Here is an 11,886-nt window from a genome sequence, read left to right as displayed (position 1 = left end):
CAGTCTATAAAGATTTGCAGTCGCAGACCCAGATAGTCACTCTGAGTAGCGGTTTTGTTTGTTTTTAATCATTTTATTGGGGGCTCATACAACTCTTACCACAATCCATACATGCATTTGTTGCCCTCATCATTCTCAAAACATTTGCTTTCTACTTGAGCCCCTGGTATCAGCTCCATTTTCCCCCTCCCTCCCGGCCACCCCCTTCCTCATGAACCCTTGATAATTTATAATTAATTTTGTCATATCTTGCCCTGTCCGATGTCTCCCTTCACCCACTTTTCTGTTGTCCGTCCCCCAGGGAGGAGGTTATATGTAGATCCTTATAATCAGTTCCCCCTTTCAACCCCACCTTCCCCCGACCCTCCCGTATCGCCACTCTCACCACTGGTCCTGAAGGGATAATCTGTCCTGGATTTCCTCAGTGGCAACAGTTTTAAGGGTTTTTTGAATTTTGAAGCTTTAAGAAAGCAGGCTGCCACGCCTTTCCCCCACTTACTAGTGGGTTCAAACTGCCTGTCAGTGCTCCTGGCAGCAGCAGTCAAGAGGTCAGAAGACATGTTGCTCAGTCAGTCTGCTGGGTAAGACTTTATTGAACAGCCTTACTTGTAGCGCCTGACCCAAGCCACGGTACTTTCTTTCCACTGCCCCAGATGCGTGTGACAGCTGGGCCGGGAGCAAGGACGCTGGAGGGACAACTGATGCGTCTGCACTGCGGCCTGTGACTGTTCAAGGTACCAAGCCCTGCAGAAAGGAAGCCGACCTGCCCTGGAAGAAGCATGGCCCGAAAGCTCTTCCGAGACAAGGATGGCAAGACTTTGTCTCATGTACTCTGGACATGTTATCAGGGCAGATCGGTCCCTGGAGGAGATGGACGGACACAGTGGCTGCAACAGTGGGCTCAGGCACAGGGACAACTGTGCGGAGGGCGCAGGACTGGGCAGTGTTTTGTTCTGTTATGCACGGGGTCGCTGCGGGTCAGAGCTGCCTTGATGGCACCCAACAACATAACATCTTTCTGTTGGCACCCGAGTGTTCTAACCATGGCCTCCAGGGGTCCTCAGGGTTATGACAGCGCTTCCTAAGTGACCTTCCTGCACGCTCACGCCCCTCTCCGTACAGCCTGCTTCTTGGAGCCAGCCAAGAGAGACGGAAAACACAAACAGCCCTAAGAACTGCGGGGATTTCAGTTGTAGGTTGTGACTGTTAAGGTTTACTGTGCAAACCTGGCCAATAAACACATGTGGGATTAACTGAAGGGCAGAGCGAGAAACGACTCCGTGAGCCTCGCCTTTTTGCTCTGATGGTCAGACCAGTGTGCAGCTGCCTTAGCTACTTCTCTGCCTCTGCTGGCAAGGCTCACAAGGCTCACTTCCTGCAAGACACACCTGAGAAGCCACATGGACCTACCCCAATGCAGCCGTGGGTGCTGGAGCAGCTGGGTGGGGACCCCCCTGCCAGCGCTGAGATGCTTCCACGCCCACCAATTTGGCTTTCCTCCTGCTGGCTGGTGTTATTGCGTGTATTTTGGGGGTTTGAGGAGGACTTTGTAGATCACTGTCGGATTTATAGGCTTGGACTAGCCTGGATTGGGATGCTTTCTTAACGTATACTTACCTTTTGTATAAAACTCTCTCTTATATACATATGAGTTTCTGTGGCTTTGTTTCTCTAGTCTACCCAGATTAACACCAAGGTTTAATAAAATACTCCAGAACTTGTATTTAAAAGAATGCTGTTAACATTAGTCCAATCAGGTTATAAAACATTTGCTTTTTCTTATGGCACGTGGGGCCCTCTAACAGAACTGAGGTTCCTCTCAAATTTTCCCCCTCCCTAAAAAGTGAACCCCAAACCCAAACCCACGGCCATGGAGCCAATTCTGACTCAGAGAGACGCCACAGGACAGAGCAGGGCTGCCCTTCCAACTCCCTCGGCCATGGATCTTGCCGGCGGCAGCCAGCCTCGTCTTCCTTCTCAACAGCAGCTGGTGGTTTCCAACCGCCCACCTTGCGTTAGCAGCCCAACAGTAACCGCACTGTGCCCAGGGCTCTTGACAAAGTGAACACTCTCTAAAACAGGGGTTTCCCGCTAGTTATTCTTATTTCTGTAGTTAGTCCACATTGTCTTAAGTGGGAGGGGAAAAACAAGACAAAACCATTGTCCCGATCAGATGTGAACAGAAACGTCATTTACATGACTTGACGACATGCAGGTGTTTTTTAAGTTACTGTATTTATTTAAAAATAATCTGGGGTATACAGATAGAAATTACATGGGGGGGGGGGGGGGCGTGCACATGCGGCTAGGGGAATTCCAAAAAACTCCTGATAAGTAGAATGAAAAGATAATGGAATTTTTCCATGAAGCCGCCTTGTGTTTTCTGTTTGAGGCATCGTCACCCATGGGGGTCAGATGAGTGATCACGACCCAGGCGCACAGTGAAGATCTCTGAAGTTCACGAGGTGCATGTGTGCACGGCACCGCAGCAGCACGTGATGACCTTTCACCTTTAGCCCAAGATAAGCCATTCATTGGGTGGTACACATTCCACAATCCTAAAAATGGTAACTGAGCTTACTCGATTCACACCCGGGGTACAATGACCCTTAGCTGTGAGCCCAGTACCTCAGTGACTGCACCAGGACCGTACACGGAACTCAAACAGCTACGCCCGGGGTGGTAGTTAGGTGGCAGTGTGCTTCTCACACACCTTCCTCAGGGATCAGAGAAGCATGAACACAGGCGTCTTGGGGGGACACGTCCAAGGTCAGTGAAATGGCCGTCCTCGCTTGTGTCTTGACTTCAGGTGACCGGCTGAACGGCGAAGCTTCTTCCGCTCTTGCCGGTGCACTTTCTCAGCCTCCTGCTGCTGCTTCTGCTGTTCGGACTAAGGAGAAACAAAATGGGGCGAGAGAGAGAATGAAAATCCCAGTACTCCATTTTTCTATAGCCACGAGAATGCCCCCTACCGCAGGGGAGACGCTGCCCACAGGAGCCCAGGGGCGGAGGGTCGGTCGGGCTGAAGGACCAAAGTCCACTCTTGTCATCACTTCAAACCACACAGTCCGTGCGTAGGAAGATGCCCTGACTAGAGGAGATCTATCCTGTCAGGCCAGTCTGAACTACAAGTCCTATGTGGGCTTTCCAGCCAAAGGACAAACAGTACTGGGCATTTCAGAGAGAAATCCCTACAAAAGAACATGCTGTTTACTGCTCACAAACTGCCCCACACTTCTCGTTCAGAACAGTCCTTCACTTCTAACCCAGAGCCACGAGTGTCTTACACGGACTTAAACAGAACCACGGCACTTCTGTGTACTGAAAGTCTCGTATCCAAGCTTGGTTTTCCATCCGCCAGAACTGGTCCTGAAGAGTTTTCACTGTTTCACAAAGAAAGTAAACTCCCCTCAGAGGCCAAAATGTGCTTCCGAAAAACACTGAGCAAACCAAGAATAAGCGAATTTCCCACGTCCATAATTAGGATGCGCATGCAGCCACAGGTGATGCCGTGACCTTCCACAACCAGCCGTCTCCTGATCGCAGGGACGGTGCAGAGAAGGCTACCTGCAGGCAGTACGGCTCACACACTGTTAGCAGGGGGCGGGGCCCTGCTTGGAAAGGAGACGAGACGAGACTGCTGGGGGGAAGCTGAAGAACCTCGCCTGTCAATACCTATGCCACTTGCTCGACTGTGATCTAGTTTTCTCATTTGTGTTTCAGCTTTGGAGAAAGACATTATGTTCACCACCAGCTGGTATCGCCACTTGATGTTTGTAAAGAGGTAGGGGTCGAGGCCAGTGAGATGGAAAAGCAATGCTTAATACCAGGAAAGGTTGGCTCTACACGTTCTACCAGGAATGCTTAATACCAGGAAAGGTTGGCTCTACAAATGAGGACGAGTAAGACTCCGCCTCACATCCTTTGGGCATGCTATCAGGGGAGATGAGTCCCCGATGGGCTCAGACACCATTACAATCATGGGAGCAGCGGGCGGTGTACACAGCGCCGCCCTGCATGAGGACTGCCTGAGTAGCACCCAACAACCCAAAACCGTGTGTGACGTTGTGTACTATTTTTGCTGAGTGAAGGGAAGCCTAGCCCAACAGTATGCTAGCAACCTGCTGTGATGCGGCAGCAGGGAGGGAGAAGGCTGGGAGCTGTCGTGTGTGTGCGCGCGCAATCTGTCAGATGGTTGCTGTTTTTTTGACATTTACAATCCTGCCAGCGGAAACTCAGAATCACTGTAAAAGTGCAGCTTTCAAGTGTCCTCCTCCAGCCTCACCCTTGTCCCGTCTTCAGCTATTAAGCCCTCTGTTCTACAGTGACCCCACTGGTGAGGGTTGAATAGCTTTTCTCCCCTAAAATAACCCTCAGTGCAAGACCCCCACAGGCTGGACTGCCCCTCTGCCAGGACACTCCTGGCTCGGCCTGGTGGTGCAACAGCTAAGCCCGCAGCCACAAACAAAAGGCCAGTGGTTTGAAGGCAACTCTGGGACAAAAGGCCTGGTGACCTGCTGTGGGGAACATTCCTGCCTTGACACCAGCGGGCCGCCACGAGTCAGAGCCAGCTGGGCGGCACGCCACACAGCCGGAGGCTGAGAGTCGCACTGAAGGACGGTCCTTTTCAGTGGACGCTGCTTCTTCTCGAGTGCCACACAGCGTCTGCCAAGAGCATTCCAAACTTCTCCCAGGCTGCTCCCATCCCTAAGAGAGGGGCAAGGGAGGGGTCCTGCAGACCGCTCACCCTCCTGCTAACACCGCAGAGGCCGCTGTCCCAAGGGCCTCCTCTCCTCCTTCCAATCATTCTCCATGTGCAAGCCAGAGGGTTTTTAAAAGTAAAAATGTTGTTAGTCCTCTGCTTACTAAGCACATAACTTCAGAGAGTTCTGTGTTCTCAGGGTCGAGACTAAACTTTTAATATCCACTTCCTGCAGGACTGGCAGGGTCTAGCCCCTACTTCCCCTCCTAGTCACCTTTCAGGCCACTCTCAGCCTGGGTCCCCATGTTAAGGACACACAGATACCTGTGTGGACCTCGGAACAGGCCAGCCTTCCACAGGACCCTTACTCATCGGCGCAGCTTGGCCTGCAGGTCACTCACCCTCAGCTAATGCTCGGGCTCGGTCCTCCCTGGGAGCACGTGCACCAGCCACAACGACAAACTCTTTATCACCGTCTTTCTGCACGGAGTGGAATTACGACGGCGAGGACCCTGCTTGTCGTCCCAGCACAGGGCAGGTCTTCAGTACACACTGATTAACCCAGTGGGTTGCGACTTTCACAGGAGTCGCCTGATTCCTAACAGTAGCAAAATTCCAGTTATGAAGTAGCAATAAAAATAATGCTATGGTTGGGGGTCACCACACATGAGGAGCTGCAGTAAAGGGTCGTGGCATTAGGAAGGTGGAGAACCACTGCTTTCAAGGAAGCTGTACGCTCCCTAGGAGATCAGATAATGACATCGTCACGAGCCCTTGCAAAATCCACCAACAGTGGCTTTTAAGAGCAGCCCTTTAAAAAGTTATTTCCTTTTCAAATCACTTTGGAAAATGGCGTGCGGCAAACGGATCAGCAGGGTGTGCTCTCGGGGCATCTCTGTGGCTCCCGGGCAGCTCGGAGAAGCGGCCACCGTTCCTCACTGTTCCCCACGCAGAAAAACGCTCTCATGAGCAGCTCTTTAAACGGCTGTACGTGGAAGACACTGTCATCACATGACTGGCTCATTACGATTTATGGGGCAATTAACTCATTTCCAAGTGCTCCTTTCCTTCTCCAGGAGCCTGTGGCCTGACTACTCACTTTGTGACTCAGCCCGGAGAGGGAGCAGGGTGGAGGGACGTGCACACGGCACAGGGCAAACCAGGGGCTCTGTCACTGCCATTTCCAGTTGTGATTTAGGCTCTCATCCCAGTTTTGCCTCTACTCATTTTAAACATTAGGAAAGCAGAGAATTCCCCTCTTGCATTATAATGACATATTTTAAAGTATAGATCAAAGTACGAGGAAAACTGGACATTTTATCTGAATATATCACACATCAAACAGATGGAAATTTCTAAAAACAAATACACACACGTGCCTCTGTGATGTAGGAATTAAAATCTGGTTAGCTGGGTGATAAAACACAAAACAAGCTCGACTTGGTGCCGATCCAGAGTGACTTGGTACAACTCCCAACGTTTCAAAGATGCTGATGGATTTGAGAGTAACGCCATTCTACACGTCTCTTTCTTTTAAAAACAGTTCATCTTACTTTCGTGCTGCATCTTAAGAGTTCCTTAGTGCTGTTTCGGCAAAATAATAGTAACAACAAAGACTTCTGAAGCATCACTTACCACACACTACAACTGATATTCAGCTCAATAGGTTTCCCATTCCAACGAGCAGAAGAGTCTCCTGTGGAGCCAGCACCTGCTGTGGAGTCAGGCCACAGTCTCCTGGAGCTGCCCGGAGGCCCTATGCCCATGCAGCATCTCCAGAGTTTCAAGAAGTGTTGCGACGGGCACAGAGCACTTACAGCAAGCTGAGGGTCGGGATGGTGTACTACCTGACTACAAAGCCAAGTATTTCAGCGATACATGGAAGAATGCAAATTTGCTCTACACAGAGGCTGATTTAACAGAAAGGCTCCTTAATATTGTTAATGTTCCGCTGTTAGGAGCCACGAGTAGTTTCTGCGCCACGGGGGCTTTATGCACAACAGCACCAAACACTGCCCGGTGCCGGGGCATCCTCACGACTAACTGTTCCCGTGCCGGAGCCATGGTTGCAGCCACGGTGTCCATCCATCTCCTTGAGGGGCTTCCTCTTTCTCATAACACCTAGTATTAAAGAATTCATCACGAGAAGATGCTCCATCCCACTGAGCACCAGAGAGAAGCCAGAGGCACCAGCCCGCACTCCGACAGCCAGACAGCCAGGACGGGAGCTGGTAAGGACGTGAAGACACTGGAATCCTCACACCCTCCGCTGCTGGGAATGTAAAACAGCGCAGCCACTTTCTAAACACCGTGGCCATCCCTCAGAAGGTCAAGGTCAAACAGTGCCAGCCACCACCAGTGGATGTTCACCGAAAGGAAGGAAGAGGCACCCCATGCAAACACTGTGCCACCTTCACAGAGTCCCTAACAAGGGACAATAATCCACAGGTTCACAAGTGGCGACCGACAACTGAGGGAGTGATCATGGGTGACTCACCCAGCGGAACAGCATGTGGCAATCAGCATGGATCAAGCACAGACACAAGTACAGGCAGGAGCCGCGAAAAGACCATGTGAAGCGACAGAGTCAGAGCTGCCAGCGGCTCTGCGCACCTGCAAGCCCGCAGCCGTGAATGGGTTAAGAGGGAAGCGGAGTCTTCTGCGGGTGGTCCCCTTCCTGAATGAAGGTGGCGGCAAGGATCGTGCAACTGCGCCGCTGCTGAAAAACCGCGGAGCATCAACGTTCAGTGATAAACCGCGGAGCATCAACGTTCCGTGATCCAGACCCCTCGGCTCTCGGTTCACCACCAACCCCGCAACAGTGCCAATTCTTGGGTCATTTGGATTGTAACACTCCTGGCTCTGTTTCTGTCAGGCAACTCTGCATGCTGGAGAATGACAGAACCAGCCTCCTTTGCAGGGAAGAGCTTGGGAAGGAAGTCCCAAGGGCTGACAGAGGAAACACTACCACACGGCCGACTCTTCCTTTGTGCGTTCAGGACGAACAATCCACAACAACTCACGTACCTTCTTTAATGTGAACGTCAACTGCTTGCTGCCAACAGTGGTGTCTGAAATATTCAATGTCCCATTTTTCGCTTCCAGTTTCAAACGATCTTCAAGTGTTTTACTGTAGAAAAGTTAACAGAACGCTATCAGCAATTAGCATTACACTTTATCACATGAAACAAATTTTAATTAAGATGATCATATGAAAAAAAGCCCTCTACACATGTGGCAAGCAGAAAATTTCATCCACTGAACAAGTCAGTGGAAAGAAGTAGGGCATTCAGAGAGTCACACTCACACCCAGTGGCTGTGCGAGCAAGACCACCCACTGACACGCTGAAGTGCAGGACGGTGTTCTCAGTGGTTGCTACTCATCTGGCGGAATGGGGTTCCTGAACTCACAATGCAAGGATGCTGGCGATTGCTGTGATGGCCATCAGCATCTATGCTGCTAACACAGTTCATGTTGATTTCAGCCACGGCCAAGAGAAGTGCATGCACCCCCGTGGGCACAGCCGCGGTGGCCCTGACGCCCAAGCGTGAAGAGCTCGGCTGGGTGGTTTCTCGGTGGCACAGAAGACCTGCGGATACCTCTTTTCTCGGGCGGATTCAAGCGGAGATCCCCAAGGCAGCAGCTGCCTCTGTCCATGGGGTGTCTGAGTCAGAATGGACTTGGAGGGCATCAAACAAGCCCCTGCCCAAGAGGAGGGAGCGCAGAGCTACGGGAACAATGTGGTTTTCTTCCACTCGGTCTTAACTCACCCGACAAGGTGTCAGCTCACAGTGTAAACCACCGCACCAGACCGACTGCTAAAACAGAGCGGAGACGCCAAACACACTCTCCACCCGCTTCGCCCGGGATCCCGGCGCTTTCTCCACAGAGCGAGCTTTAAAAACTGTTCTGACAAATAATTTCCCAAATTTAAATCTCAGTTCTTCACCAGATCTCCCATTTTTTCTAAGAAATTTTTACATATAATCTGATTAGTTTGATTGTGGTCTGTTGAGCTGGTTCTGTTACTTCATTATCATTTGCATAATTAACATACCCTCTCCCTTCCAATCAGGACAGTAAATTTGAACTTGGTATGAGTTATGTACTGTTCCTTATATAATTCTGTATCGGGTGTTGTTAGAATCCTCTTATTATCATGTCAGGACACTGGCCGGTTTTTGTTCACTGGGTTTAAAGGAGGGAAAAGAACTGAGCAGCCCCACATTTCTTCACAGTTTGAGCAGTGAGCTTTTAAGCCTTCTAGAAATGTCCTAGGCAGCAGCACATGCACACCATCGGGGTGAAACAGGAAGGATGAGGAGGGGGAAAAACGAGAAAAAGAACATGGGTCTCACTTCCGTTTCTCCTCCTCTCCCGGTCCCCACCCACAGTGAAAGCGTCTTTGTCAAGCTACACTGGAAGACGTGGTCTGACGGAAGGAGAGAGGCTGGGTCCCGAGAAAGGTCCTCTCACCCAGGAGACAGCGTCGTGCCAGTGCGCACGGTCAGCTACTGCTCGAAAAGGACCCGTCCCTTTGAGAGGCTCAAGCTCCGGATTGATGTTCACACCATTAGAGGGCTATCCCCAATTCTTAACTACTAGTAAGGGATTAAACATACCTTCTTTATGTAATTTGAGGCATAAAGTGGTTAGCATAAAAGTGGCACTCTTTTCTAAGCAATAATGTTATTAAGAAGTACTTTTCATCTTCAAAGTTCTTTACAGACAAACTAATTAATCCTTTCAACATTCCCAAGACAGAAGTATTTATCCTTTACAGATGGCAGAAAGGGAGGTAAGATAGTAAATGACTGGCCCCAGGCCACAAGAAAGGATTCAAGCCTAAGACCAGGAGTCTGGTTTCCCGGCGTGTGTCATACTAGGCCAGATTGATAAAGTTTTATTCAGGAAGCTTCTATTAGTATTCTGAATGGCAAGCTTTCGCATGATCGACTATGAAATGAAGACTCAGGCTTTTTCCCCTTTTAACGAGAATGCAACAGTTGAATGTAAATGGGCTCCAACACGCCACATACGCGAATCCCCAACCTGCTCGCTTCTGCTCTCCGCTTTCCTAACTCCGCCCTCCGCGCCCGCAGAATGCTCAACAAGTTCAGAGCCACCGGGACAAGGGGGATACCCAGAGAACACTAATCTGGGAAGAAAACGACGTTTCAAGTAAATTGTGGGCAATTACTATTTCAAGAATGCCCTTGTTTCCTCCATGCTAGCGGACATACATTCTGGATTTCTCTCCATGAGCTCTGGACGTGCACTTGTAAAAACTTGTTCTGTCTAGGCAACTCGGAGAGACACGCTGAGCCATGGCAGAAGATCAGACGCGCACAGGGACTGTGTGTGGAGATTTCTACATGAAAGCAAGTCCCACTTCCCTCCCTTTGAAAGTCAGTTTACTCAGGGTGCCTACTCCTGGTCTGGAGTGATTTTGGTCAGAGCCGACTGAAAAGGTAGACAGACACAACTGCAGGAACACCGGAACCCTTCCATGGAAACAGACACAAAATCCAGAAAGCCAAACTGCACACCATCCTGACCACCTGAGCCATCGCTGTGCAGCTTGGCGGTCCAGCACCTGGACTCCCTTCTTCTTGCCCGTCCTCCCTGCTCCCTACCCAGCTGACCTCTGCTCCCCGGCTAGCCTTCAGTCTCTGGGCACACACCTTTGGGTACTTCACACCTCCTGACACAGCTATGAATCTCGCCAGCCCCTGCGCGGTACGACGAACACTGACACACTTGTCTGCTAACCGAAAGGCCAGAGGTTGGACAGTCCCCTCAGGTCCAAATGGGGCAAGATGACTCGCTCGGATGATTGCTAAGAAGATTAGACATACATAGGCTTAAGAGTTTAAAATGGGTGAACTTAATACAAGGGGAAAGAGTTCTCAGGAAAAGGACCTAAATTATTAGCTGGGCTACCTTAAAAATAATAATAAATCCACAATGGGCATAAACTACAAGGAGAACAATCAAACGAGTTATTTATGACATGTCCCAGGGCCCCAGGGAGGCTGAATGCATTACTTCTTTGAGGTTTTGAAGCACACACGTAGATTAACATTTTAATTAAAAATCATGCTCCTCGACTGAGAGGGGTTCTTAATTGCTCTGCGAGGAAGGGGACATGGGGGTGATCACAGAGGGTGGGGGATGATCCCTCTGCAGGAAGCACGCTTGCAGACAGCAGCTGGGAGAGCTAGATGCTACATTCAATGGAAAGGAGCGTGTCGCCTTTCCACAGGCTGCACCAAACGGACTCCCAAGAGGACGGAGAAACGCAGCCCATAGACCCCTGGGCGCTTTTCCCAAGGAGGGCATTTGGTGAGCTCCTTCCCATCAGGCATCAGTCTACTGCCGGCAGACGTCTGGTCTGACTGCTTGAGAAGCAAGTCCCAGGAAGACTGCATCAGACTATCTTCCCAAGGACGCTTTCAACCCCCGGCGCACGGGCCTTTCTGCTCGTTTGCCACGTGTGACCACTCTCCGTGACACTCTCTCCAGGCTTGTGCCTTTTCCTTCCACAACACCGACCAAGTCTCATTCTCGTTCCCCACCCAGCACCCGTCCGACAGCAGAATGCCTGGCCTTCGGGGGTCGGCACAGACATAATTCCGATGAAGGTCTGTGTATTACTTTGCATGGGCTTGATTTTTCTAAAGGAAGGCTTATGTTTTTTATATCAGACCCAAGGGGGAAAAGGCGATCCCCCCAGGATTCCATGGGCAGCCCTGCTCTCATCTATCCGTTTGGGGAGTGATGATCATTCCACGGTCTCAGCTACAGAAGACAGGCTGCTTTCTCTTGCACCAATGCTGCTGGCCCTACTCCCTCGGCAGTCACGGCTACACTTCCCTCCATCCACGGTGGCTATCACCAAGAAGTGTTGTCGGAGCACTGAAAATGCACCACACTACTTTTTGCCTTAAACCCAGCTTTCTTTCCCTCTGAGCCCTTTCACACCACAGCATCCCCCCACCATCGATTCCTTTCTCTTTGATATTCAATCAGGAACCGGACACTTGTAACACACCCATTTTTCTTTCTTGTTCTTAGTCTTGTGAACAATCTGGGTGTCTCTTCCGCTGGACGCCCTCATCCTTCCTACCCGAGACTGCAATCATCACTTAACTCTTAGCTGGGTGTCCAATCCCCCCCCCCC

The 11,886-nt window shown here is 50.6% G+C and overlaps 1 protein-coding gene across 1 annotated transcript in view; it reads right to left on the bottom strand.

Annotated features, from left to right (window-relative positions):
- Positions 1–1,702: 1,702 nt before the first annotated feature.
- Positions 1,703–11,886, bottom strand: part of NOL10 (nucleolar protein 10) — a 102,445-nt gene continuing 92,261 nt past the window's right edge. The window contains exons 20-21 of the mRNA XM_004696029.2: positions 7,730–7,832; positions 1,703–2,890 (exon numbers count right to left, since the gene is read on the bottom strand). Of these exons, the coding sequence (XP_004696086.1) occupies positions 2,771–2,890; positions 7,730–7,832 (223 nt within the window). The 3' untranslated portion in view covers positions 1,703–2,770. The remainder of the gene's footprint in view (positions 2,891–7,729; positions 7,833–11,886) is intronic.

This window comes from Echinops telfairi, unplaced genomic scaffold (assembly GCF_000313985.2).
Source record: "Echinops telfairi isolate 266 unplaced genomic scaffold, ASM31398v2 ScPeMD7_9;HRSCAF=40, whole genome shotgun sequence".
In the NCBI taxonomy this organism is placed as follows: Eukaryota; Metazoa; Chordata; class Mammalia; order Afrosoricida; family Tenrecidae; genus Echinops; species Echinops telfairi.
Note: the sequence above shows the minus strand (reverse complement) of the source record. Positions and strands in the feature narration are given on the sequence as shown.